At 42.7% G+C, this 26,018-nt stretch overlaps 1 protein-coding gene across 1 annotated transcript in view; it reads right to left on the bottom strand.

The window, feature by feature from the left end:
• Window positions 1–1,848: 1,848 nt before the first annotated feature.
• skib (v-ski avian sarcoma viral oncogene homolog b) overlaps window positions 1,849–26,018 on the bottom strand; it is a 32,389-nt gene continuing 8,219 nt past the window's right edge. The window contains exons 2-7 of the mRNA XM_022208009.2: window positions 5,736–5,849; window positions 5,463–5,566; window positions 5,121–5,359; window positions 4,420–4,694; window positions 4,079–4,309; window positions 1,849–3,980 (exon numbers count right to left, since the gene is read on the bottom strand). Coding sequence (XP_022063701.2) covers window positions 3,759–3,980; window positions 4,079–4,309; window positions 4,420–4,694; window positions 5,121–5,359; window positions 5,463–5,566; window positions 5,736–5,849 — 1,185 coding nt within the window. The 3' untranslated portion in view covers window positions 1,849–3,758. The remainder of the gene's footprint in view (window positions 3,981–4,078; window positions 4,310–4,419; window positions 4,695–5,120; window positions 5,360–5,462; window positions 5,567–5,735; window positions 5,850–26,018) is intronic.

The raw sequence follows: 26,018 nt of genomic DNA, 5'->3' as shown, positions 1-26,018 counted from the left end.
GTACAAACACTGTAAAAACCACTCTATGCTATATAATGGGAAGTTGTAATATTGTCAGTCGTATGTGTTCTTACCAGAAACCGAGTCTTAGAAAGAATGATGATGCAGATAGCTGCACCCTGCAAGTTGACAGGATCTTTAGGCTGGTTAAATATGCACAGTCACTGGCGTTAACTGCTTATAGTTTTTCTTATGGTGTAGCTTCAAGCTTACAACAACATGCGAATGTCACGAAGGTAGCAAACTTGATTGTCTGGAAGGGATTTTTTGCACCTGTGCTTTATATGACAAGTCAAACTGGTATGAAAAATGCCTTTTTAATATCAATAAATACAGATCCAGAGATCTCAACAAAATTACAACCTTAGAAGCATTTACAGCAAAGAGTAAGTGCTTCTTTGTTTATTATTTGATGGAGGTGAAAATCCTGTATTGATTTTGATTCCTGCATTAAAAACACATAATTTATTGACAATATTCAAAAACAGTGAAACAATGGGACTTTTCCCACAGCACGGAAAAAAATGTTAGACCACCCTTGACATCAGAAACAATGGTCATGCAATCAAGTACTAACTCCTGTGTGCATCATGTGACCAAAACAGACAGAAAAGAAAACATGAAATGCCAAAAAGCACTGCTATCGGCAGTACAATGCCATAGCTGTTGATGTAAGAACTTTAGTGATTTTAGTTATTATGAAGAAAATCATGGAGAATAGAGAGGTATCAGCTCTTAAATTAAACTCTTATGAGCTATTTTTGTTGTTATCATTATATTTGTCCAAACAAATGCACCTTTAGTTGTACCAGGCATTAAAATGAGCAAAATCAACAACAAAACAAGAGCGGTCTAATCATTTTTTTTTCCATCATTTTGACTAAATCACAGGTCTGTTCAAGTCAAGCGTCATTTTATGTCAAGACTATCAAACAGCCTACAATGAAGCAGCTAGATGGAATTCAGTCATCTCATTTTTATTTCATCAGATGTCTATGACGTTTGAGCAGATACGAACCTTCAGTGAACAGGAGTTTAGAAGCTTCAAGGAAACTCCAGTTGTTCAGATGACATTGATGTGTAAATGTTTCGTTTTCCAGACATTTCAGGACTCTGACATTATCACCGGCTTAACTAAGTGTTTATTGACCTCACCTCATCTGTATTTTTGTGGGTAATTCTTCTCTTATTAAATGTACAAGGTGTGGCTGTTAAATAAAGAGCCCGGGTTTATTTAAGTGGAACCGGCACTAGTCTCATTATTTAATCACCACACCTTGTATTCAGCAGCCTACATTGTCCTTTTAATTCTTAGTTATATACTAGTTAAATACACTGTTACACATACCAGTTTTTATTGGCTTTTTCCAGTCACTGCACCAGCTGTGTATGCAAAACTACATTTCTTGTTTGTTGGAATAGCACGTCTATAGCCTGCAGCTCTGTGAGGCTCAGCAGTGCTTTGAGCAAAGTTCTGACACGAGAATTTAAACTTGCTCACAATAACAGCGCCGATGTTCAGCAGGTGTGTGTGTTGTCGGCCTTACTTTTGGGAATTTGCATAATAGATTTTCGAATTTTCAAAAACCACAAAGTACATGTGACATTCTTAAGTTTTGCAGGTGTTTTATCATAAACCAACGCAGAGCATAATGATGAATAATGTTTCAGGTTCACCAAAATCTGTAGGATTCATTTTCTGACAAACACGACTACAGTAACAAATATTTTTTCTCTAGTTTGGACAAAATAGGTTGTAGTTTGAGTACTAAAAATACACCCATGCACACACAAATACACAAATCCATTATGGTGAAAAAAAAAAAAAAGACTTCTCAGAACTCTCAGTAGAATTGATTTAGATTTTAATGGATATTATACAAGTTTTCTGAAGGAAAAAGAAAACACTGAAACAAGAGGCAAGTGAAACCCCACTTCCAAACCAAAACTACAACAGCATCAGCTAACAAAATGGATATTGCTATTACACTGTACCCAACAAATACTGAGCGAGGGTATCATAATGATAAGACATAAAAGTGTTTTCTTGCCTAAAATATACGCGAGCACCTAAGGTTTAAACCATGAGAAGGTGTGCTTTCTACTCTATCTGACGAGGGAGCTGGAGGTGCAGAGAATTAAAATCCATTTATCAGTTTTTGGTCTGTGGTATAATATATAACTCTATAATTCATCAAATAATAAAGATCTTCTCAAAAAAAAAAACAAATCAAGGGGAGAATTTATAATATTCTGTTGGTGTGCCAAACCTATAAAAACTACTGATAGATCGAGTTCACAACCACTGATGGTTTAAACCAGCGAGTTCATCTGTTCTGGTGAATGCCCTGTGATTGCAACCATACTCAGGGATCAGCAACAATGAAACTGCAGTTTTGCAAAATCCAAATATAGTCTCTTTTTGGTTTCAAGTAAGAGCAAAAAAAAAAAAAAAAAAAAAAAAATCATAATCAGTTTAAGTCTGGAGCAAGCAAACATACCATACCAACAAATATCTTATTTACAATATCATTGTATTTACATCAGAGGATACTGAGGGAAAGTGTATTTAAATTCAAAGTTCATGTTAACTTGAGTTTTGAAAAATGTAACAGGGAGTACAATGCACAATGCAAGGTTCTTTCTTTAAAAAGTGCAATTCCGTTTCTTAAAGTAAAAAAATATATATCCATATTTTGTATATATGTAGAAATGTTGTTCATATAAACAGCAATTGTTGATTTTTAAGAGCCCTAAAACCAGTGACTATAAATGAATGCTTTCTGTTGATAGGCAGCAAATTATTGTAGAATATAAATTATTTTACAATACTCCATAGAAAATCAGAAGTACCGCATTTCAAAATAAACAGACAGCTATTGGAGTTGCTTTTTTTAAAAATCTTTTAGGAGTGTGTTTGTCGACTTATCTAGACTAATGTGGGCAAGAATATCTGCTATTTACCACATGGTTTGGTTGCAAAAGAAACATTACTGGAAAACGACGACGAAAAGTAACACTTCCATAAAATATCTAAGCATAAAACAGTGGTGGACCTGAAGGCAGCCCACAGAACCTCCAATACTTCAGGTTGATAAAATACAAAAGGTAGATAAGCTGGTATACATGCGTACATGTTTGTATATGGATGATTTTTTTTTACTCGCCTGTGGAATAACAGTGCTGCGCAAGCAATATTTCTTAAAAAGTACATCCTCTACACAGTTATAAAAAGCAAGCGGATATTAAAAGTAAATAGTGGTAAACTTGTGTCTCTTGTTTCCAGTGGTCTGCAATGACACCTTTGAGTGTACCAATATTTTGTGGCACCAAGAGTTTCATCATCTGCTCACGTTTCACCAGGCGCAACATGTTTCTTCCCTTCATATTCAAGTAGTGTTATGTAGCTATATTTGCACATCTTAGAATAGCTTATACCAAAACAAAAAGATCCTTGGACAGCGTCAGGTGTCTAACCGAGGGCTCTGACGTCACTGGAAAGATGTGTTCATCACTGAAGAAGTCTTTCTTAGATTCACGCTCTATATCATGCTCAGACATCATGCTACTTTCCAGTTCATTTCATAAAATTTCATACTGTCATCATAACATCAATGTATACCATATATCATATTATATATGACCGAGTTTTCCTCTCCATAACTTTTGCAGAGTTTCTTTTTTCCCAACAGGAGGTGCGATAAAGTCCTTAAACATGCTCCTTTTTTTTAATTTAGTCTTTCTCTCCATGTGCAACTTTAGGATCCATTGGTGGGCTGTGTGGTCTGTCTGTGTGCATCTGTGTTTGCCTCCTTGGAGTCTCCAGGAGGACTGCTGTTGGCCTGCAAGGCCAGCTGGGCCTGCAGGTCTTTGACGACGCTCTCCAGGCTCTGCCGAGCTTCTCTCTCCTGCTGCAGTTCCTGCCTCAGCTGCTCTCGGTCGGCTTCCGCCTGCTGTAGCTGCACGTGCAACTCTTCAATCTGTGTAACGCAGAACGCAGTCAGTATGAATGAAAAATGAACTAGTAGTCGCAAATTAGTGCACTATTTCCTGGTGGTTTTGGTTTCAGAAAACTTACCTGAGTGGAGTATTTGACCCGGAGACGTTCAGCTTCGCAGCCTTTGTCACAGACTCGCAGCTGTCTCTCCCTCTCCAGCTCTCTCTTCAGCCGCCCACAGGACTCCTCTGCATCCCTCATCTTCCTCTCCCAATCCACGTGAAGGCGTTCGATCTCCTTTCGCAAGTTGCGCTTGGCTTCGATGGCCTCACGAAGACGGCCTTTCTTAGCCACCCTCACAAACTCCAATTCCTGGAAAAGAAAAAAAAAAGAACATTAGCGTCATTACATGTTTAAAACCAATTTTCCATCAAATCTCATTTAATTCTCATCACGTGGCATTTTACAACAGCGTGTCATACCTGTTGAAGGCTGCGTTTGGCTTGCACAGCAGCTGCCAGCTTCTCCTCCTGCTTCACTCTCATCCTGACAATCTCCTGTAGGAGTTTCTCACGGACCTCTTTGGTGTCCAGGCCAGCGTACAGCATCTGCCTCATGGTGTCCATCTCGGGGCAAATAGTCCCTGGCAGCCATGAAGGCCTTTCCTGAGCCCGAGCGCCGGCCTGAGGAGTCGGAGGCTGAGACCCGCTGGTGCAGGCTGAGGGAGGGGAAACCAGGGCGGAGGCTGGAACTGGACCTGGAGACAGAGATTTAACATTAATTAGATGATGATTAAACTACAGTAACAGTGCTGTGTAAACTTGGTCTGTTGTGACAAAGACATCAGCACTCATAGAGAAAACAGTAACTAAGAAAACAAAAAAATTATTACCCTGTTCTGCTTTGTAATTGTATTTTAACAATTCAAAAGAACTGCATATTTTTGTGCCTACATAACAAGAAAACGTGGAAAAATGATAGTGCACTTCTCCTGTTTGACACCAGGTGGCGCAGTTGCACAGGAATCCCCCTGAAGCAGCTCTACTGTGGCTCATTTCAAGTATTACTGTGTAATAATTGAAATTGAAGAATTTCCATCTTACACAGAGTGAATTTTGTAATGCTCAATTGTTTGCCCTATTTTTCTGATCATTCTTGATTTAAAATGATGAGTGGTTCTTACTATCGTCACAGTGGTCCACGTCAATCTCTCCGTCTGTGTCCATGTCATCGGCTCGGTTGGCGTTGCTGGAGTGGGCTGGTTTCGCTGAAGGCTGTGCGTTGCCATTATGCAGCTCTTGTATGGAAATGGCTGTGGGCCCCCTGCCAGGAGTGTGGCTGTCCTTGGGATGGACAGGAGGAGCCGGGGGAGCAAGTGCCAGGTTGGGAGCAGCCAAAGAGTCCTGATTCTTTGAGCAGGATCTGTGGAGAAAACGCAGATATGTTTAAAGCAGTTCACAACTTGATTTAACAGATATTCTGTGCTGAAAACCAAAATTATCGCATCTCTCTTTAGAAGGCTCACCTCTCCTCCTCGTTTTGAGGGGCTGGTTTCTCTTTTTCTACTGCTTTAGGAGACCAGGGGCGGAAAGCAGAGGGCCTCTGTTTCAGCTGGATCTGTTTCAGATCCTGGAACAACAAACAAAACAACAAGCTTGGTAAACTACCACTAGAACATTAAATCAGCCATGACGGATGCATTTAAGGTCAGCTGAGGAGCGGTCAGATGTAGCGACTGAAACAAACAACAGCTTGTTCCTTCATCTTGACTGCAAATTCAGACATAAAGTGTACAAACCTTGTGTGCCGACTTTGACAGCGATTGTAACCACTCAGGTTTCCTGTCTTTGTCGGCTGATGGGGACTGTAATTTGTCAAATTTGGACCTCTTGGCCGGGACCGGGCTGGGAGACTGAAGAGAGAAGAGAGAATAGACGGTTAATCATCACCATCTTCACAGAGATAAAGTGCAGATATTACATCATGGAGTGCAGCGGATATTTCAAGAGCCCACAACTTCTAAAAATGCTACTGTATGACTGTAAATGGCACTATTCATAAGCAACACACGGATTTGTCAGAACATGAAGTGATGTTTTACAATTCTGCCCTCCAGCGAAAGAGCAGAAGGTCACTGAAAGGGAGAAAATTATACAAACAGTGGAAGAAGTCGCAGAGAAGGAAGTAGGATAGAAGATGCGTCTGTGTAAGCGTTCAGTCTCTGAGCTTGGCATGTTTGCATGTGTGTGTGTGTGTGTGTGTGTGTGTGTGCAGGGCTTTGAGCTGAGCAGACACTCAAGCTGGTCTGGCTGGCAGCCAGTAGGGCTACATTGCTCCCTGCCAGGCAGAAGAGGCGCCGTCAGGTGGAGCAGATCGACTCCCCGAACCACAGAAATATTGCAATCCAGAGACAGAGGCAGACAGAGAGGAAGACGAATTAAAGTAATTGCACTCCGATTTGACAGACGATCGAGTGAAACAGCTGCACATTAACGCGGAGCTGCCGAGTCATGTGCACGGTTTGAGGCTGATCTGAAAACCTGAGGAAGGAAGCATCTGCCTCGTTAAGCGCCACAAAATACCGAATCCCACAAGCTTTTTGTCTGGGATGGCTCGTATGCCTGTGTGTGGCAAGCTGCAGCAGCATGTGTTGAGGTAGCTATAACCTCCTCAGCTCTCAGGTCTGCACTTGTCAGACAGAGGATATGTTTACCTAGGCAGGCACAGAGGCCAGCACAGACCTGTCTGTCGCTCTCTTACTCACTACTATGACATCACGCCTCCAGGAATGGCAAACACTCCCATCTCCTCGTGTTCGATTCAAGACAAATGATTACTCTGTCTACCATCAAAAAAATCCTCAATGGAAAACAGTCCTGCAGGGCTGTGCGTAGTTGTGAAACCTTAATCGCTGCTTGCTGTAATCACCTAAAGATGGAAATTAATGACAAACTTCATTTAGCGCAGAGCCCAGCTGGTAATGAATCATGTCTCACAGATTTTTCCACGCAAAGCTGGGCGCTATGTGCTCACACGGCGATGAGTGGGTGTTGGGGACGTGTGTGGGTGGAAGCGGGTGTATGCATGCATATGTGCTCGTGGGAGGGTATGTGTATTTGCGGGATTGTGTGCGTCTGATGCGGCGTGCTCGAGGGTGGAGGTGTGAAGTCAGGTCTGGCACTGCATACCTGAAATACAGTCTGCTAGCCTGCTACAAGCAAAGTCAGCTGCTTGACTTAAAGTTTAGAAAAGAAAAAACTAACACTTGACAGGAGTGAGGAGTTTGAACAATGGTTTTAATAAACGATTTGTTTTCAGTTTCATATCACAGGAAATTGAATGAATCTTTTGGTTTTTGGAGTGTTTACTGGACAGAACGTGCCATTTAACCCTCCTGTTGTCTTCATTTACGGGCACTAAAAAATATTGTTTCCTTGTCTGAAAAAAAATCCAAAAATTCAGCCAAAATATTCCCCAAATTTCTGGAAGAAAATTGCAATAATTCCTTGAAAGTTTTATATTAAAAAATACCCCAAATTTGGCAAGAAAAGTCTTCAACTATATTTTTAAAAAATGAGTAAAAATCTTCCCAAAAAATCCTAAAAATATCTAAAGTGATTACATAAATATCAGTACAACTTCTATTTTCTTTAAGAACATTCACATAAAAATCAAACAAAATCCAGCAAAATTCGCTGAATTTTGGTTCACTTTTTGTGAATGTTCTTTAGAAACATTTGTAACATTTCTTTTTTTCCACCAAAAAATGTTCAAAGATTTCCCAAAAATGTTTTAAAATGTGGACATCAGAAGTTTCACTGTCAAAATATATAGATTTTTCCACATTTTCAAACTAAAACGGGTCAATTTTGACCCGCAGGACGACACGAGGGTTAAAGATGATGTGGGAAACCATAGTGGGCATTTACTTTTTTTCTCGCATTTTGTAGACTAAACCATAAAATGGTTACCTCCAGACCCCCTGAGCTGCGGAATAAACACTCCAGACTCCCAGCTATACAAATGCTAAAAATCCAGTAAGAGGTTACAGATGAATTCCTCACTTTCCTATTTGAGTTCTGCCTGTACTACTGTAGGTTTCAAACTTCCTGAGGTGTACATTACATGTTTGTCTGGGCACTCCCCTCCCGTCTCACCGCCTCACAGATATCTACCTGTCTAACCAGTCTTTTTTTTATTTTTTTTTTACCTGCCGTACCAGTCACTACGTTACACACAAACCCAATTACACGCATCGCATGCTGTTTGGTTTTGCTTCTGTAGGTTAATTCCTTTAACCTAGACCTTTTCCTGACTGCGTCCTGCTCCGCGACGGTGACTCGACCCCTCACCTGCCTGACTCAAGGCCGGTGGTATTCTAAGAACTGCTGCTCTGGTGTAATCAGACTCTGTAATTACTGACGTGACTGTTGTTTTCCTGACAAAGGATGTCTGCCTGTCTGGTACTATTTCTACCCTGAGGTTTGCAGCTCCAGGAAGGCTATGAGCACTAGACATAATAGAGCCAGAAAACAGACACTCCCAGACACCACAAGGGACCTGCTGGCTAAATATGACACTGACCTCACAGGAGAGCAGCCGCACGGGCTTTACTCACCACCACATCATAGACATAGCATGGCCACGGAGTCATAACACGCTCCTCGCACATCCTACTGCCTCGCAGGTCCCACAGAGCCGGGAGACGACATCCATCCCTCCCTCTCTCTCTCACATACACACTGGTGAGTGAGGGAGACTTCCTCTGAGGAGTTTGCTTTGGCCGAGTCCCCTGTGGGAACTGAGTCTTGAGTGGGAGGGGGGTGGGCCAGGAGAGGGGGACCACAGAGGAAGCACTGAGCTGAAGGAATGTATACTTGAAGGCCAAGTACAGCCTCCCCTTTCAGAGTCCATTCAAGCATTGCCCTTTTCAACTCGCTATTGTATGATATTTCTTTGAGGCGCTGTAATGAGGGAGCAGTTCAAAGCAAACCTGTAGGCTAAACAGGGTCTAATAGCAGATGGGCAAGAGCAGACATGCTTTATTTTTTAATTAGTGCTACATAATGGCATGCTAATACAAGGATAGGCTCCGGTTATTTTCAAGCTGGCAAGGCAGATAATCACAGACGCGCAGCACATCGCAAACATATCAATATCTGCTCCCAGCGCACAGCGTTTGACCTGCTTGGATAATAACTTGTCGATATCGTGCTAACTGGAGCGTGATTTCAATTGAACTGTTTTTTCACTTGAACATGGAGCTAATAAACAGTATTTGTTTATCGAGCGCCGGTTTAGTAATTCTGTGACTAAACAAGGGTTTAGTATCGAGGAGGTTTAAAATAAATGTTAAAAAAGATCTCTAATCACGGCATTTTAACCTTTGTTTGTTGAGAGGGAAGTTTCAGCAAATACAACACCTCCAACAATGCTGACTGAAGTGTCTGCTCAGCCAAACCGCAAAAAAAAGCAAAAAATATATCTTCCTCTCATTAATCTGTCCAATATTTTCACATCTCAGTACGATGGTGGTAAAAGGAGCTTGGAGTGGTCACATTATCCGCAATTATATTTGGAAAAACTCAGCAGCAACGTTTTTTATTTTTTGTTTTTTTTTTAAACACTGCGTCCGTGTTGCGAACAATTTTCATATTTTCTTGACACACACTCCAGTTGCCATCAGGGAGAGATGCCAAAGACGGAAGGGAGAACGGAGGGGGATGTGAGAGGCGGGATGAGAGCATGAATGGAAAGGCAGGGAAGGGGATGGGGGAAGCGTTAGCAGATTGAAGAGGGATAAGACTTAAACAGGATGAGTTAACCAGGTATCAGGATTTACAGGCGGTGAGGAGCGTGGCTGAGGCGTGGCCATCTCACTGCTGAACTGAAGTTTGAGAACAGTTGTGATTGCTGGCGTTACTAGGCAATCAGACAGGGTTCAAAGAGGGCAGACGTTTCCTGAATCCATTCAACATTCTATTAATAGGTAAACGGCACACAGTAACACTGTAAGCATGTGATGGACAGTTCTGGAAACAACTTTACCTGTCTGATTGTCTGGGTGTTGCTCTGTCTCACGTTATTGGAATAATGCCCAAATTTGCAAGAAAAGCTTTAATCAACCAAAACCTTTTGTTAAATGTGAACATTTGCTTTCTTGTAGTGTTAGAAAAGAAGACTGAGCCACTCTCTCTTACTGTATCTGAATGATAAAGATGAAGACACAGCCATCAGTTATTCAGCTTAGCTTAGCTTACAGACTGGAATGAGGAGGGGACTGCTAGCCGGCCTCTATCCAATTATAGCAAGTACAACATCCACCTAAACAAACAAGCTATAGCACGTTAGTAAGTGAGCTTTCAGGTGTTGGTAAGCAGATTGGCTCGGAGTTCCCCCTGTTTCCAGTGTTTATGCTAAGCTACATTAAATGTCTGCGGGCTGCAGCTTTATAATTATTGTGCAGACAGGTAAATAGTGTCAATATCTTCATCTAACTATCAGCAGGGAATGTGTGTATTTCCCAAAATGTCGAGCCATTCTTTTTATAACTTCCCCTCCCTTTATGTAATTTTGTCATGTTTCATATTTTGCACACGTGCACAGAGGACGGCTGCGATGAAAGGCCTAAACCGAAACCTCCAGCATCTGTTGTGGCACTAAAAAGAAAAACCTCAAATGAAATTATCAAGAAACAAAACATGGGGCGACACTCATCTGGCGAGACAAATATAGTTTCCCCAGCTGAACTTCCTCTGGCAGCGGTCACACAATACCAACGCATGCTGCATGATAGCACGGCATTAAGAAAAGTGCACAGCAACAAGACACAACAGTTTCAGATTACGGCCTCCTTTCCCCTACTAAACCCCTGAATGTAATCCCCAGATCGACATGTGCTTAGTGGGGCGCTGTCTCACTCAAGGGCACACCAACTGGCATGGCTCGCTCGGGTAACAGCCTTAGTTGGAAGTGACAGAATACTAGTTTTAGTAATCTGATCCCTGTAGTTTGGTGTGGATGGTCACAGGGATGCCTTGAGCTCTCTATTCAACTCTCGCTGCATAAATAAAACGGCAGTCCCTTGATTTATATAAAGCCCTGTGGTCACCTCGTAGCAGCTGGGGGAAAATTATTGGTCTCTGCCCAGAATATCACTGAAACTTCATCTCAGTTCCACACAGATACAGACCAAGCTCCAATTTCCCCTCGCTAAATCTTAGCTTAATTCATCAATTTACTCCGTCTCTGTTGTTTCCACTGCGAGGATATTTTATTTATGTGAGTCGAACTGAGCCATGGCAGTATGGTCCCACAAAGACAGCCATAGGGCCTGGCATAAGGTCAGCATTACAGCAGAGCTTATTGGATTGTCCTAATTGTCTTTGGGATTGAGACTTGATGAGGTCTAAGATGGATGCAGGACAAGCTGCTATTCCTAAAGGTAGAAAATCTCACAGATCCACACAGCTCGACACACACAGTATGGCTGCAAGGCACAGGAATAGAGCATGAAGAGAAGTGCTCTGAAGTCAGCCATTCATAAAGAGAACGGTGTGAGGAAAATTTATTCTACGGCAGACCTAATGAATCCAGAAACAACTTTTTCGGCCATGTGTGCACTTCTTGACATAAAGTTGTTATTCTCTTTTTCTGTAAAGTAATATTACTACTGTTACTTCTCTGTGGAATCATCTGCACCATGTTTGTAATCTCAGTCTGTACAAATATTGGCAACTTTATGCAGCAGACAGAAGCTGCAAACACAATACTAGTCTATGATCACAATAGTAGTTTGCATAAGGAGCAACACAGCTGGTAAGGCTAATATTTGTTCTTCTTTTAGCTCTGTTTTGGGCTCCTCCACCTGCTTTTTCGCTCGTAAATGCTCTAGTCTGTTCACCAGCTAGTTGATAGCATTATGTGTTCCATTATGTGTTTGGTGTTTGGTGTTGGACAGGAGGTAGGCAGTGTTTACTGACAGCATTTACAGCAATCTAAAAATGTTATTGAAGTGAATCAAAAAAGTAAAAATTTATAGACCTTGAAGCCAAAAAATAAGCTAAAACACTCTGAATGTTCCACAGAACTGAAGGGAAAGCAGGTTTTTCACTAGATTTTCATAACAGTGGAACTTTTGATGTGCAAGGGTAACCTCCGTTAGCAATTCTTTTAGTTTTAACAAAAGTGACTAAATCTGCGAGAGCACTAAGAATATTTTTATACATTTCCAAAGCAAGGCAAATTACTTCAGGTATTTTACAAATATATATTTCTGGATTTCAGACCCTGAAAATGCAGACAATTGTTTAAGTAACTTGTATGAAGAGTGAAAAAATCAGATTGATTCTTTTTTTTGGCAGTGAAGACACACTGTGCATGTATTGTTTTGGGTTTAATTCACTTCATTCAATGCCACCGTACGTCACATCCAAATATGGATTAAAACTATTAAGACACACTTAACTCTCCATAATCTCCTACTGACAAGATTCATTTCTGGTATCCTCACCATGACAAAACCTGCTCCTGAATGAAGCGAAATTGCCTGTGTGTGCATGAAAAGATCATCTCGCGGGCGAGAGGCAAACAAAAAGAAAGATTACTGTAGTACCGCATGACGAGAAATGAATTCCAATTCAGGTCCAAACATGGCAACCATACCAACGGGACATGCCTGCCCGCCTTTCTTACAGTACGTTGACAGTGGTGTCCAAATCACTCTCCCTCACAGGATGACCTCACAGTAAAAAAGGACCCATAAGTTATTTCAACAGACATGGAAACCCTACACTAAAAGACAGGGAACAGATATCACAGCAGATTATATTTTATTAGCATGAACACATTTGGTATGGTTGTGAGTCAAAGTTATCTTAGGTAATGAAACGTGCTCTGTGACTGGTGTATTTATAGACGCATGTAGCGCCAAGTTCAGCAGATAGTTTTGAGCCCCCCTGCTGCACTATTTGAATAAGAGAATTAAACATCCCACTGCATGATCTGAGGGAAGACGCAAGGCTGTATCTATGAACCAATAAAGGCTGAGAAAGACTCGCTGAGATGTACCACACACACACACAAACACAATGCCTTTATGCTTCTATTAACATTTAGCACACTTATAATGTAGGAGCAGCTGCAGCGCTGACCAGGAGGCCGGAGGGGATGAAGGTTAACGAGAAAGGCAGAAAAAGAGAAAGCAACGGCAGACTCCGCGTTTATGGAGTTTAATTTGCGACCCATCTTGAATAAAATCAACTCTTACTGGGAACAGATTCACACAACTTTCAGGAACAAGGCGAATAAAAGAGAAGAAAGGAGAATCAGTGAGGAAATTAGATTTGCAAACCAAACAGTACTTTGGTTTTGGTCGACTTGGGTACAAAAACATGCTATTGTAATTGTTTTCGGCTTAAAGCAAACAAAATATTTAGTCATCCAAATGCAGCCTTTATTCCTGTTTCCTGTTGCTTGCAGCTTCCAGTGATTAAATCTCCAAGCAGCCAGTCTTAGATGCACCACGCCAGGAATACACAGCGGTAATTCAGATTGTCTATGTGCTCTTGAATTGAATTAAGGCAAAGCTGTGAGGAAGTCTTTGTCGGGGTGGCTAAAATGGTTTCCAGACAGGCATGCTATAAGGAGTATTTCCAACATCTAAAATGGAGAAATTCTTAAGCATTCTATATGTCTATCTCTCTTTATATTTTATAGCGACATCATTCTACAGTCTTGCAGAAAATTTCACAGCATATCTGTGGCCGTATCCTGACTTTCATACATGTGTGCGTGCCTTCACAGAACTTGATCTCCATTGTGCAGCAGTGCCAACGCCATCTTTGCCATGCAAGCTTAATCCCCTGGCAATGCACTGACCCTCATCTGATTCTCTGCCAGTGATGAATTTCTGAGTTTTAAATGATCTACAACCATAACTTAATATAATAATTTGGGGCATGATTGTAATTCACACTGCTTGAAATGATTAATGGTATTCTATCATTCAAATATAAATGGTTTCTGCACAAACCACTATGACTAATGCCACCATTTGGACATTTCAGCCACAATGCAAACAACACAGCTGTGGTTCAATAACTCTGATGCTGGATGTCAAGACCAGCGTATTTGATGTCCTAAACAAACAAGGAAATGATTTCTAAATATAAAACGAACGCAGCTCAGTTTGAAGTGCTGAGATTAATTAGAAATATCTGTGTTCATAATATTTCCTGGAATCGAGAAAAAGGAATTCAAGATAAATAGGACTATTTCATGGCAGCAACAAATTGCTGTTTCAGTTCTGTTGCAACTGTGTGTTTCAACAGAAAATATGTTCCTGCAAATACATTTTCACATATATTGCTATAATTACATTTCAACAAAGGTCGCTTTCTTTTGCAAGCTGCAAGCTCAACAAATCATCAAAATATCTTCGCCTATTAATGGACTTCGTTTAAAAAGGCTTTAAGTTGGTATTGCATAAAGCAGCAGCAGCAGCAGTTGAAATATCTTCTCTTGGAGATCCTCAAAAAGCAATTCTTCATACAACTCAACGGGAATATCAGTAAAATGCCTTAATCTTTTAAACTTCATATCTGTCTGATATTAATGTCATATCATTCTGTCAGATTTCATACACATCTGAATAGCTTTTTTTGGTCAGAGAATTGCTCTCCATGACTTTAATGTGTACTGCAGGAAAATAACAAGAAAACAGGGGTTTATGTCCAAAACCAAGACAAAAATTGAAACTCTGTGCAAAGTAAAGACAGAAACAAATACGAGTCTGCGGTTTGTCACCAATAAAAAACAACTTTGTCCCTTCTCGGGCAGCTCAATGCGTTAACAAACCACCATCTCATCAGAAGGCTGATATCTCCAGTCTGTAAACCTTGGTTTGTCGTTGATAAGCACATTGCAGCATGTATGCAGGGAAGTGTGCACTGCATTTTCACTGCTAGCCAGCTTCCCCTCTGCCCTACAACAAGACAGCAAGTCCAGTGACTGACTGGCTGAGTATTAATCCTGCAGATTAATGCTAATGCCACGGCAAAGAAGGCAGAAAGACGATTAAAATGTCACTGGATAACCTCTCCGAAACCCAAACAGTAACAGCTCCAAATACTCAGACCATTATATCACTCGCAGTACCTGGTACTGGACAACTCCTCTGCTCCTCCCTCACAGGACAGGAGGAGGCCTGTGAGCTCAGAGGGGAGGGAGAGCGGTTGCATGAGAGCTACTAGTTAACAGGTCTAGACCTCCAGCCTGGATTGACAGGCCAAGCTAGACGGCTAGACCTCCGAGTTAACCGCTGCAGAGGATAAAAGACTTGACCCGAGAACTCAGATAGCATTTTATATCAACTGAAATAAATTTAATCATGCAATATTGAACTGTTTCCAATGTTTTCCACAGTTTTGTACACTTTCGTAAAAGATGCGGGCCAAAATGAGTCAAAATTCCTGTGAGGTGAGAGGAAAATTACATTTCCATTAACCTGCATGACTTTCAAATGGAATTCATCTGGCTGTCATTGTGATGTCTTCTTGTAGAGTTTCAGTATTAGAATAGGTTTGTACGTAGATATTAAGATCAATCTATCAATTATTTATGGTTCATGAAGTCACAGAAAATGGTTTTGTTAATGTTTTCTTTGCTAAACTGTCTGTTATAAACCAAAAACAGGAAAATACTTGTCAATGGATTCAGCTCTAAATTTTACCTTCTCTGACTTTCAGCAGACATAGGGCTTTTATTGGAGATAATTTTAGCTGAAGGTCAGGAGCAGGATCACATCTCAAACTGTCAGAGGCTGCAACTACAACACCCCGGCCTAAGCACTACCATACATGCAGGTCCCACCTTTTGATTTCAATCAACTCTAGTATCTGACAAACTCAGACAGTTGTTTGATCACACTGAACTCGACTGTAAAGGTCTTTCCAGAACACTCAAATATTTCTCTCCATACTGATGCAAAACAATCCTGTGTGGTGACGGAATAATGTTTTAGTAGTAAATCTTTTTCTCCGCATAAACAAAGATGATCATGGGAAACATCGGCAGACGGCGTTGTCTAGTTTCTGGCGACACAACACAAACATTGAGGGCAGCGCCTAAAAGGGCTGGATATGAATTACACTAATTTCACAGTGTTAAAATTAGTGTTGTGTGTTTTAGCGTTTTTTTGAACGGGGTCAACTTTTTCTCCAGGGCATAAAGGGAACCCACTGCGGTACAGACATGTTCTGCAGTGAACTGAATCCTTACAGTGTCTTGTTTGTTTAATGTAACGTCTACAGTCTGTAGACCAGCTCATAAAGCGTGTACCACACAACAACTTTTGTAGCCAGGAGTCACCAACAAAGTACTCAGACCCACACAACAACAGGAGACCATCATTTCTGCTCCAACACGACCCACACAATGCTGTACCAGAACCAAAGACACTATCGATGTGCCAAAGAAGTAGGTGTTACTACCATTGCCTAAATATGGATTTATCGAACCTACACTGTGGGTTAATAAACCTACAGACTCTACAGCAGCTCCACTGACTTGTACAACAAGCATAGATTTTAATGAGGATGTGAATTGTTGAGGTTTAACTAACATCAAGGTTAAGAGATAGTATGGTCCACTTTCTGGATCTGTGCAGAATTTGCTTGTCCAAACACATGCTTGGTATCTCTTAAACCATCTTCTGACTCTCGGTGTTAAAATGCAAACTTGGCCATACTAACATAATGACTGACTCCCTTCCTTGTGTTAGCTATTATTGAGCAAGTAGCTGACCGATGAAGTCCAGCACCACTTTCTTAACAAGGCTTGTGGGGATCAGCAAAGTGGCAACGGTCGATTCACCCCAAAGCCCTTCCCAAACCAAAGCCGCCGTCCGGCCATTTCCAGACCGTACTAATACATTTCATCTTCAATAAATAATTCATTGACATCTTGCTGTGAAATAATTTAATACTTTGAGAAGTATCAACCATCCACACAGTAACACACGGCTAATTTCAGCTATAAACAAATCACAAACAGCCAAGTAACCAATGAGCCACCGAGGCGTTGGGCACGCTTCAAAATGTTCAAGCAGCTCGCCGGTTAGCTGAGCTGCGGTTTGCGCCACCGTGCCTTCCCCGTAACCCGAGCCACATGACCACATGCCCCCCTGAGCAGTCAGTGGAGAGGAGGGCAGGTGGCAGGTTTATTTGGAAAGATGAAAATGGGATGAATACCAGAGGTTAAGAGGTGTGAGGGGAAGGGAGGTGGGGTCGGGGGGGGATTTAGGGGAGGAGGCCATAAAAACTGCGAGAGGGCGAGGTGAAGTTAGGGTCACTGCTCACTCAGGGTCCCATGTGATGTCATTTCACCAACACAGTATACGTCCTGAGAAATTGCTCGGGAGCTAATTGGTTGAACTGAGGTAATAAATCCTGCTGAAATTTATAGATACCATCCTGGTCATTCTGTTAAAATGCTGCCTTCCTGGTCACCAGGATAGAAAGCCTAATCTCTACTCCACCAAGGCCGCTCCTATTATCAATTAAACAATGAAATACCATTAAATTTAATGCTAAATACACCTGATGTGGCTTTAAAAAAGCATTCCTTTTGTTTAATTAGCTTTGAACTTCAAATTTAGTGTGTAAGCTTGAAAACCTAAGATCCTATAATTTTTGCAGCATTACATTCTCGGTAATTTTCTAATGCAGCACAACCAGAGAACGGCTGTCTTTGAAATGTGCTAATGGGCCCATTCAGTTAGACGGGAAATGGTGAGAACAAAAGAACTCATATTAAAGAGCAATAAGGAGCCTTGACGTAACTGAAGAGGATAAAAGCTCCAGGACAAAAAAAAAAAATAGAAAAAAGCCAATGGGTTAGAGATGTGTTCAACCAATTAACTGTCAACCCATTTTAAAAACAACATCAGGAGTCACGGCATGAAAATGTTCTGTTCTGGCTGGCAGAGTAAAAGCAAAACTCAAGTTTACAACAGCCTCACAGTGAGACTGGGTGTACAGTAATATCTGACAGGGATCAAATAGCATTTCACTTGTTTCCACTTGTTCAAGGAATTGTCTGTAAGGGAAATAGGGGATAAAACACCCACAACATCCGTTCCTAAGATCACACATTCCATCCTTAAACACTGGTTTTGTTTCCCTCCTCCATTCATAGGAAAACATATCTGCTTACAGAAGTAATTAGGTGAGAGGGCTTGAGCCTCGCAGCTTCCATAAAATGAATATGAGCGCTCTAAAATGGAGGGCTGAAAGGGGTGGGTGGTGGACCGCAGCACCTCATGAATTCTGCAATTTGCCGTCTGTTTCTTCACTCTGAAAAATTCTTGGAAATGTCTTTTCCTGGATGATTTTATTGCACAAGAGCCTGTGTTTTTCTCCATGGCAACTACATAACAGTAGAGCCCAACTAAGCTCTGACTCAACAAACAGAACTCCACAAAATACCCATTTCAGCGCCAGGGTTTTCCCCCCTTCGCCCAGCTTTCCTGCAAACCCAGCCTGGGACGGCTTTAAAACAGAGGCCGAATGATCGCACTGACCATGAATGAAGGCACATGCTGGGATTAATCAGGGCGCATATGTGACATGCTACAGAAGATATGTGCAGGGAAACAGCCGAGCCCCAGGTGTTGCATGGGTTCCGGCTTTTCGTGGACCACAGCCACGGCGGTTCAGTACAGTAGGACAGGCAGCAGCTGGGTACTGTTAACCTGCGGGAGCCCTGTTTAAAGCAACAGCAGGTTCAGAACAAATACACCGGACAGAGCATTACATAAAAGTCTGTCTCTCTCTTGGTGGGCTGAGCTGGAAGGACGCAGGCGCTTCGTGGCCCTAATGCAGCCGCTGAAGGGAAAGGCAGGCCAGGGATTAGTGTTGCAGGCAGGCACAGACCTGAGTGGAAGGCATGATGTATGTAGCTATGTAATCTCTACGGCCTTTAACCACACGGCAAATCTCTGAGACCTGCAGTCCTGCAAACAAAAACGCAAACCAACTTTTCCTACAAAGGTTAAAACTCCTGCAGTCCTATAACTGTGCTTTAATTCATGTTTTTTAACATTCATTCTGCGTCATTTACTGTACAAACGAAGGTATTTGAAGGAGACAGAAGGAGTGTTGACCTTCCACCACCTGTCCTTGAATCATTCTCATCACTTAGCACGCCGGTGGAGGATTTAGTTCACTGCTTTCTCATTGGTGAAAGCAGTCAACCTTCTTGTCTTGACTAGTTAAGGCAATTCCTAAGAAAACAGGCCGTGTCTGCTAAATTGTAACTCAAGACAACAGCGAGCTGGGCCGCAGTTTCAGCTGCTGTCGAGCAGCTGTAGCATGTGTGGCGGCTCCCTGAGTCTTACAAGGCTTTCAGAGGCTTCACCCTTGCAAAAACACAGAATCAAACAAAATTATCCTTTATTTGTTGCATATAAGGTCATTGCAAAGGGGCATGGGAGGATGCCAACTTTTCTTTTTGCCTCTGCCGTACTCCCCGTCTACCTTGTAGTGAACACAGAGGAGTATGCCACAGGGAGGGGAGGCCCTACACAGGAACTCAATAATAACTTTCAGCAGTCTAGCCAGGAGGCTGGAAGCCCAGACTGCGGCTGTTCCCTCCTGTCCTCCTTCCTCCCTCCGCATAGCCCCATGCTCCTCCCTTCATCCCCCTCCTCCTGCTGGCCTGTGTCTGCTCCACAGGACTGATGCATTCTGCAGACAGGCCAGCGCTCTTAAAGAGACACAGGCCACATTTTTATCCTGTGAATCACTGCAGTGGACGGAACCACTAAAGCAAGAGCAGAGTCCCTCATTTCCAGCCGCTCAATCAGGGGCCAGAGCTTTTTTTCTTAACGCTCAACACACTGACGTGACGCAAAATGTGAGTGAATAAAGTATGTCGAGAGGCTCTCGGTCTCAATCTCCGACTGGATTCTTTCACTGCGGCGGCTTTTGAAGGTGCCTTTGATGCTTTCTTGAAAGTTTGTCAAGTGCAATCAATGTTCTTGGCAATGAAAGTATATTTAATATCATTGTCATGATAATTTTTGGAGACACTTCAATAAATCTAATAAGGACTTTGGAATGACAGGGATGCCACTGAGGGTGTCACTATATAACAGTACCTCTGCTGTTACGCAAGGTTAGACTGTGGCGTCTGTGGTAGCATGGAAGCATTACCTTTGATTAATCTGTGGGTAAAACTGAGACTGGCTAATTAATTAATTAATTGTTGGATAGAACTGTTATTATCAAAACTTGAGTTTGGCCGATAATAATCATTTCTACATATATATATATATATATATATATATATATATATATATATACAGTGTGTGTATTGGTAATGTGTGAGAAAAACAGTACTTTGGTTACTGTTTTTTACCCTAATGAGTAAAAATTCCTACCTTAATTTTTCTTTCGCTCCTATTTTATGAGTTGAACTGGGCATAAACAGTTTGTGACTGAGCAGATCCATGTTGAGCGCTATACCACGGCAAGGAAACAATTAAAAATTTAATAGAGTTGAGTGACACAGAAACCTACAAGGGCGTGCCTGCCAAACACGCTCTCATTCTTTTGCTGTCAGCACTTTTCTTTTTCTTCATATACAGACTGTGTGAAGCGGCAGAGGGTCTGAAAAGCCAACCCCAGACTGGCGAGAGAAAGAGGGCGATATAATTAATTTATATGATAAACACATTACTCCTGCTTTTAATGCATGGGCTCATATTACACCCAATATACGTACATACAGTGACGTGCGAGTGTACAGAAGGGAACGGTTTGGTCGTAGCTCCTTAGTGCCTAAATATCTTGGAGGGGCTAAAGGGTTAACACATCTCAGCTGCAGCATAACAGCAAATGAAATCTCTATGGGAGGTATCAGTGCCAGAGTCAGCAAAGCAGCCCAGTCCTCTGCAATGATAACCCCATTCTGGAAAACCTATAAGGCAGAGCATCCAGCTTCAGATGGTCCAGACAGCTCCAGCTCAGGCTCTTAAAAACTGGGAAAGAAATCATAACTGAGGCTCTCAGGAGTGTCTTCACCATTGAAATCTCCATGAGAATCTCACTGGCCTCGATCTGCAGTATTTTCATGGCTTAACAATGTTGTTATTCCCACAAGTTGGATGTGCAAACAAAATAAAGCCACCACCTGATTATAAGGCTGTTTCTGGACAAAGGGAGAGCGAGTCCAGAGTCTGTAGTCACACAAAACAACTTACTGTCCGTTACTCTGTGGCGTGCAGGGTGCTTTGAGAGGGTGACGCATACCCAAACAACACCAAGCCATTGAATCACCAGTGTTTACGCAGCCACATAATTCTGCACCATCTGTAGGACTCAGGTCTGGTCTTCTGCGTCTCATAACAAGCCAACACACTCGCTGAGCTGCAGTCTTCTGCACTTTAAAAATACAGCAAACTAGTAGATCAAAACACAGATCTCTCTCGCCCAGAATACATCTTTATTCACAGCAGCGATAACAACTTCACGTTGACGTCTTCTCCTTTGCCCTCGAACTCTGAACCAACCGTCACCTCCTTCGCTTTACAAGGCAGATGCAAGATGAAAAAAAAGGCAATGAACTTCTGACCTGTCATTCAGACTGCAGAGGAAGCTTTGCTGCTTGGGGGCAACCAGAGTCCACCATCCACTCTGTCTCTCCTCCCCTCAATGTCTCACCCTACCATCCCATAAAGCCCCACTAAAAACCTCCTGCTCCCCTTTTATGACTGCCAGATGGCGGGGAGGCCTCCTTGCCTCTGGACTTGCCTCTCTAGTCTAGTAAAACCAGTTGACCTCAGTAACATAAAAACGGCTATTTATGAAAAGGCTTGGAACAAAACACACAAACATCCTGCCACCGAAACAATCCAATGCCATCTCATCTCCCAAAGAGCCCTTTTACAAGATGAGAGTGGGATATGTACGGATGCGTACCCCTACGCCGGGGTGGTGGTGAAGTCCAGATGTAGTGACTACACCCAGGTACATTTTTTTTCATGTGTGTGAAGGGGTTTTATTTGCGTGCCTTGGGTGTGAGCGCAGGACTTTGGCAGCGTTTAAAATTCTCCCTGAGAAACGGAGAAGCAAAACAAACAGAGCCGTCTGCATTCAGGTCGAAGCTGAACCGCAGAACCACAGTCTGGCCTGCGGTTCACAACATTCTGTTCCAGCACTGACTTCACCTAAAACAAACACTCTCAAGACCCGTCCACCTCAGCCAGAGGGAGAGGAATCTGAGGAAAAGTTTAGATTTGAACTCCATTAACAAATCCCCCCCTCTCGCACAGCTACTTCTCTGACGAATGTTTTCACCAAGTGCTGGGCAAACTCAAATCTTTTCACTCACTTGTCACTTGTGTAGGAGTTGTGCCCTTTGACGGCATGCTCGGACCGAGTCCAATGTTTGAGAGTGAGCGCAGTTGGGTGGGAAAGAGGGTTAAAAGGCCACGGATTGCCTTGTTATAAAAGAGCAGTCAAATCAATAGCTTCCTTTTACTGCAAATCAATTTAAGTGATTATCTGCTCTTCCAATAACAACTTTCTTCCCCTTCTGCTCACCTCAGATGCCCCTTTTCTTTTTTCTTCTGCCTTTATTTGTTCTACCAGTTGGAATCTACCATTTATGTCCTGCAATTCAACCTGACCTCCAGGCAACCCCTGGTATGGCTGCCTAAGCCATTAGGGTAGCTGTGTCTGCAGGTTATTAGTGTGATAAAAGTTTACTGTCCCTCCAGTCACTCTGCGCGGCTGCTGTTTAACGCCTCTGAGGAACGAGTCTATGGGACCTTTCACACAGCAGATTGGCCATGAGGGCATTTGGTCAGTGGGCCAACACACAAATACACCCGAGAGTGACGCACCTTTTTCCACAACAGGCGACACAGGCGGCAAAGGACGACAAAAAAGAACGTAAGACGCACCGAGCAAATCAGCCTACATCCAAGTCAAGAGGATGAATCAAACTAGAGCATCCCCTGTGCGTTGGCTTTGTGGAAATATGTAGACAAGAGGGCTTAGGGGGGTGGTGGTTGTCTGTGCTATGTTTTCTCCTGTGCGGCAGAAGTTGTGGGCAGCCGAGCTAACTGCAGCCTCAGCACTTCTCTCCATATTCTCCAGTTTCAAGCCAAGAGAGAGAACAAAGGCAAAGAGCTAAAGCTGCTGCAGAGGTAATGAGGACAGAGGCATGCAGCACAGGAGTGTGTGCCCTCAATAACGAGAGCTGCTGCAGTCTATGATGGAGTCCTGTTGGACAGCAGGAATAAAAATCCATGCAGCTGCTCGGAGCAGCCAGTCTGCCTGCCTGTAATCTACCCACAGACAGCAGTAACTGACTGACTGTAGCCCACCCCTTTTTACACTGCAGCTCTGTCTACCACAAAATGGAAACCACAGTGTGACTGGAATTTGCTTGGAGACACATTGAGATCCATGTAGCGAGGCAGTAAAACTCCATTAAAACTGCTAATTCCACTGAGATTCTTGAGCAGCAAATTATCTCAGTGTGGCAAAATGTTTTTAGCTGTTCAAATCACTGCAAATAGAGCACCGATTGTATTACAATACAACAACAAAAAGAAAGAAAGGAAAAAAAGACTGGTAGAAGGCTAGAAAGAATTACATATCTGTGCACTGTAAAAGCAGCAAAAAAAAAAAAAAAAAGCCAGACAGGATGAATGTGATACTAATGATGCACTGTCAAGAAATCAACCAAAATGTGTCAGAAGGCAGAGCTGAGTTTTCACAAATGACACAAGCTCATCTCCGAGAATGACAAACGCTGCGAGCTGTGCTGTGAAATATTTTAGGAAGAGTGGTGCGGCAGGACACGGAATCGAGGAAATCCACATTGCTACAAAAGGAGAATCCCAATTAAACTTGAGAACGCACCCTTTATCAAGAGCATGTGGCGAAGTCTGTACCCAACTCTCCAGCTCACCAGTTGGAATCAATAATGTGATTAAGAAGGAGAGAGTGTGGGAAGGGGAGAGTTTTACAGCATAAATAAAACTTGGAACAGAGGAAGAGAAACTCCAAAAGGATTCTTCCGGAGTTGGTATTCATAATGCGCTTACCCTTCTGTAAGTCCAAACAATACTTAGTCATTTTTGGACTTTATTTTTTTTTTGGTTTTTGCACTTTCAAAGTGTCATGAATGACTTGCTCGGCTCTGTTCTTGCAGGCTGAGCTCCATCTCACTGCAGAGAACATTTAAACCAAACATTGCCGAAAAAACAAGTCAACATCCCCCGTGTTTTAAAAAAAGTTGCTCAAGTAAAATAGCTGTTTATTTCTATTAGGTATTCTTAACGGGTAAACACGAGTATTCTAACATTGTTTAGTCCAAATGTCTTTAATTTGGAAGTTGGAGGCATTCCACAGTGAGGCCGTTCTGGCAGTACTTGGCTGTAAAGCTGTGTCAGTGCTGGTCCATGCCAGCCCCACCCCATTAAGGCCGAACCCTGCACATCATGTGTTTCCACTTTACCGATAGGGTGGAAATGACCTCAACGCAGTAAAAGATGACAGGGGTGCTAGCGCTGTTCACCAGATGTGAGCAGAAAAAGAGAGAGAAAAAGGAGGAGGAGGAAGGGGAGAGAAAACCATTCGCCTGAAGAATTTACTGCAAACCCCCGAGGAGCCCTGTGATTGAGGGTTCAAGTCGAGCTCCAGAGGTTCCTGGTGTATCTCAGCGGCACTCGGGGAGCATGTACCCTCCTGACCCAGTCAGACGCAGAGCTGCGCACACACATGTACACGTGTAGGTCGCAAAAAAAAAAAAGCCGCTGTCATTCCACTGCACCTGCTAGCAGCACAAAAGCCACTTCCTCCCACTGTGTCCGGCCAAGCCCCTTTATCCCATTTACTACAGCCTGCCCCACAACAAAGGCAGAGAAATTAGGGAGTTGTGTTGATGATAGGGCGACTAATCTCTTTGGAGGGACTCATTATATCAGCAGCCTGTACAGTTGAGCAGCTGAAAGGGGTGAATTAAATATGGACATGCAGAGATGGGCGTCTTTGTGAGGATGAGTGCACCAACAATGCCCTGTTATTACCCCTGGAATAATTCATACATTCCATATAGGACAGATGCCACGACCAGACGATCATCTCTGCATTCGGTTCAACACAACTGACTGTAACAAGGTCATGAGTGAATTGATTATCGTCAGAATATCTCGTTCTTTTGTGTCGTGGCAATATTTTTCAGCTCAAATCTGTCATGTCATTTTCATATTTTTCCATTCGTCTACTCGAGCAGACGGTTTCATCAGATTATCAAAGGTGACACGACCTTGCACTAAAACACACACACTCCTGGGCTGCAGATTAAGGCTGTTGGTGCCAAAAGGAGAGGTGATTACTTCATTTTGATGATAATCTGAAAAGCAGCTTGACGTTTTTTTAAGATGATGTGTGTAGTAGCTCTTCTCTTGACATGGGCCATACACTGCTTAAGACACAAGGCTTATAATAGTCCCCTCATTATAGGATAAAGGGTGGGCCTGCTCTATTTCAGGGCATGGCTGTCTGCGTCTGCGCTCGTCGACTGGCTGGAAATAAAGCCAGACGCTTGTCAACGCCACAAGCGCGAGGGAGGCAGGCTGCCCTCCTAAGCAGCCGGCGCAGCAAGCACAGCGCGGGGCAATCTTGCAACTATTAGACACCTGCAAAAAAGGAGGGGAGTGCGGGGAGGTGTGCTCAGCATGTGAGCAACGGCGGCCCGTCTTTATGCCTGTCTTTTTAAATGTGGACCCCGCTGTACTGAAATAGAGAGAAAGTGAACGTTGGGTGGGGCAGGCGGCGGTCAGCTCTTTAGCGGGATGCAGTGCATTGTAATAAACAAATCCAGCAAGGTCAAAGAGAGGGAAAGTGTCCACTTGACCAGATGATGTTGTGGCAAAGAGTGACCATGACGGATCCTGGGGTGACTGTAATACTGAATAAATAACGTTCATCCCCTCACTGCAATGGAGTCTGCTAGGACAGCTGTGCTGAATTCATTTGATACGGGTGCCTGCTGACAATGCTGC

Source organism: Acanthochromis polyacanthus, chromosome 5 (genome assembly GCF_021347895.1).
Source record: "Acanthochromis polyacanthus isolate Apoly-LR-REF ecotype Palm Island chromosome 5, KAUST_Apoly_ChrSc, whole genome shotgun sequence".
Lineage (NCBI taxonomy): Eukaryota > Metazoa > Chordata > Actinopteri > Pomacentridae > Acanthochromis > Acanthochromis polyacanthus.
Note: the sequence above shows the minus strand (reverse complement) of the source record. Positions and strands in the feature narration are given on the sequence as shown.